The 767-nt window shown below is 46.8% G+C and overlaps 1 protein-coding gene across 2 annotated transcripts in view; it reads left to right on the top strand.

Moving 5' to 3' along the window:
• LOC101984810 (keratin-associated protein 9-1-like) overlaps positions 1 to 288 on the top strand; it is a 1421-nt gene extending 1133 nt beyond the window's left edge. Inside the window, exon 2 of one of the 2 annotated variants that reach the window (XM_026789866.1) lies at positions 8 to 288. In XM_026789866.1, coding sequence (XP_026645667.1) covers positions 8 to 288 — 281 coding nt within the window. The remainder of the gene's footprint in view (positions 1 to 7) is intronic. The other variant, XM_005368383.1, reaches the window with a different exon arrangement.
• The last annotated feature ends 479 nt before the right edge of the window (positions 289 to 767 follow it).

Here is a 767-nt window from a genome sequence, read left to right as displayed (position 1 = left end):
TGTAAACCCTGCTGCCAGCCCTGCTGCTGCAAGCCCTGCTGTAAGCCCTGCTGCAAGCCCTGCTGTTGTGTGTCCAGCTGCTGCCAGCCCTGTTGTCAACCTTGCTGCAAGCCTAGCTGCTGCCTCAAGCCCTGCTGCCAGCCCTTCTGCCTTGACCTGTGCTGCCAGCCAGCTTGCTCTGGACCTGTGACCGTCACCAGGACTTGCTACCAACCCACATGTGTCTGTGTGCCTGGCTGTCTGTCCCAGGGCTGCGGGTCCAGCTGCTGCGAGCCCTGCAGTTGTTGAACAACATACATTAGGCTCACTACATAACATAGCCTTCTACTATCAAACCTGCCTGATAACCAGACTACACCAAACTCAGTGTTGTTACTCTGGAAAGACACCTTATGCTGCCTTACCACCAATATCCCGTTAGTAGATTTGTGTCTTTTCTCAGTAAACACAACTGTATCTACTATGTTCATCCTTATTCTTCTGGTTCTTTGTCAAAGCGACCTGTTATTGACCTGGATTCCGTCTCAACCCTGGGAAATTTGCTCATTTCATTTTCAACCTACAGAAGGTTTGTAAAACCGAAAGTAAGAAAACACTCCGATTTTTCCTGGTGTTAGTCATCCTTGCTTTTCCCTGTACTTATAATTATTCTAACTCATCTTGTAACTCATCCATAAAAACTTTGAGTTCTCTGGCTAATTGGAAGGCCATTCTCTTTGGTTTACTAATAAAGTCTTCCTGCAATTATCTCCTAAAGTGATGTTGTT

Source organism: Microtus ochrogaster, unplaced genomic scaffold (assembly GCF_000317375.1).
Source record: "Microtus ochrogaster isolate Prairie Vole_2 unplaced genomic scaffold, MicOch1.0 UNK31, whole genome shotgun sequence".
NCBI lineage: Eukaryota > Metazoa > Chordata > Mammalia > Rodentia > Cricetidae > Microtus > Microtus ochrogaster.
Note: the sequence above shows the minus strand (reverse complement) of the source record. Positions and strands in the feature narration are given on the sequence as shown.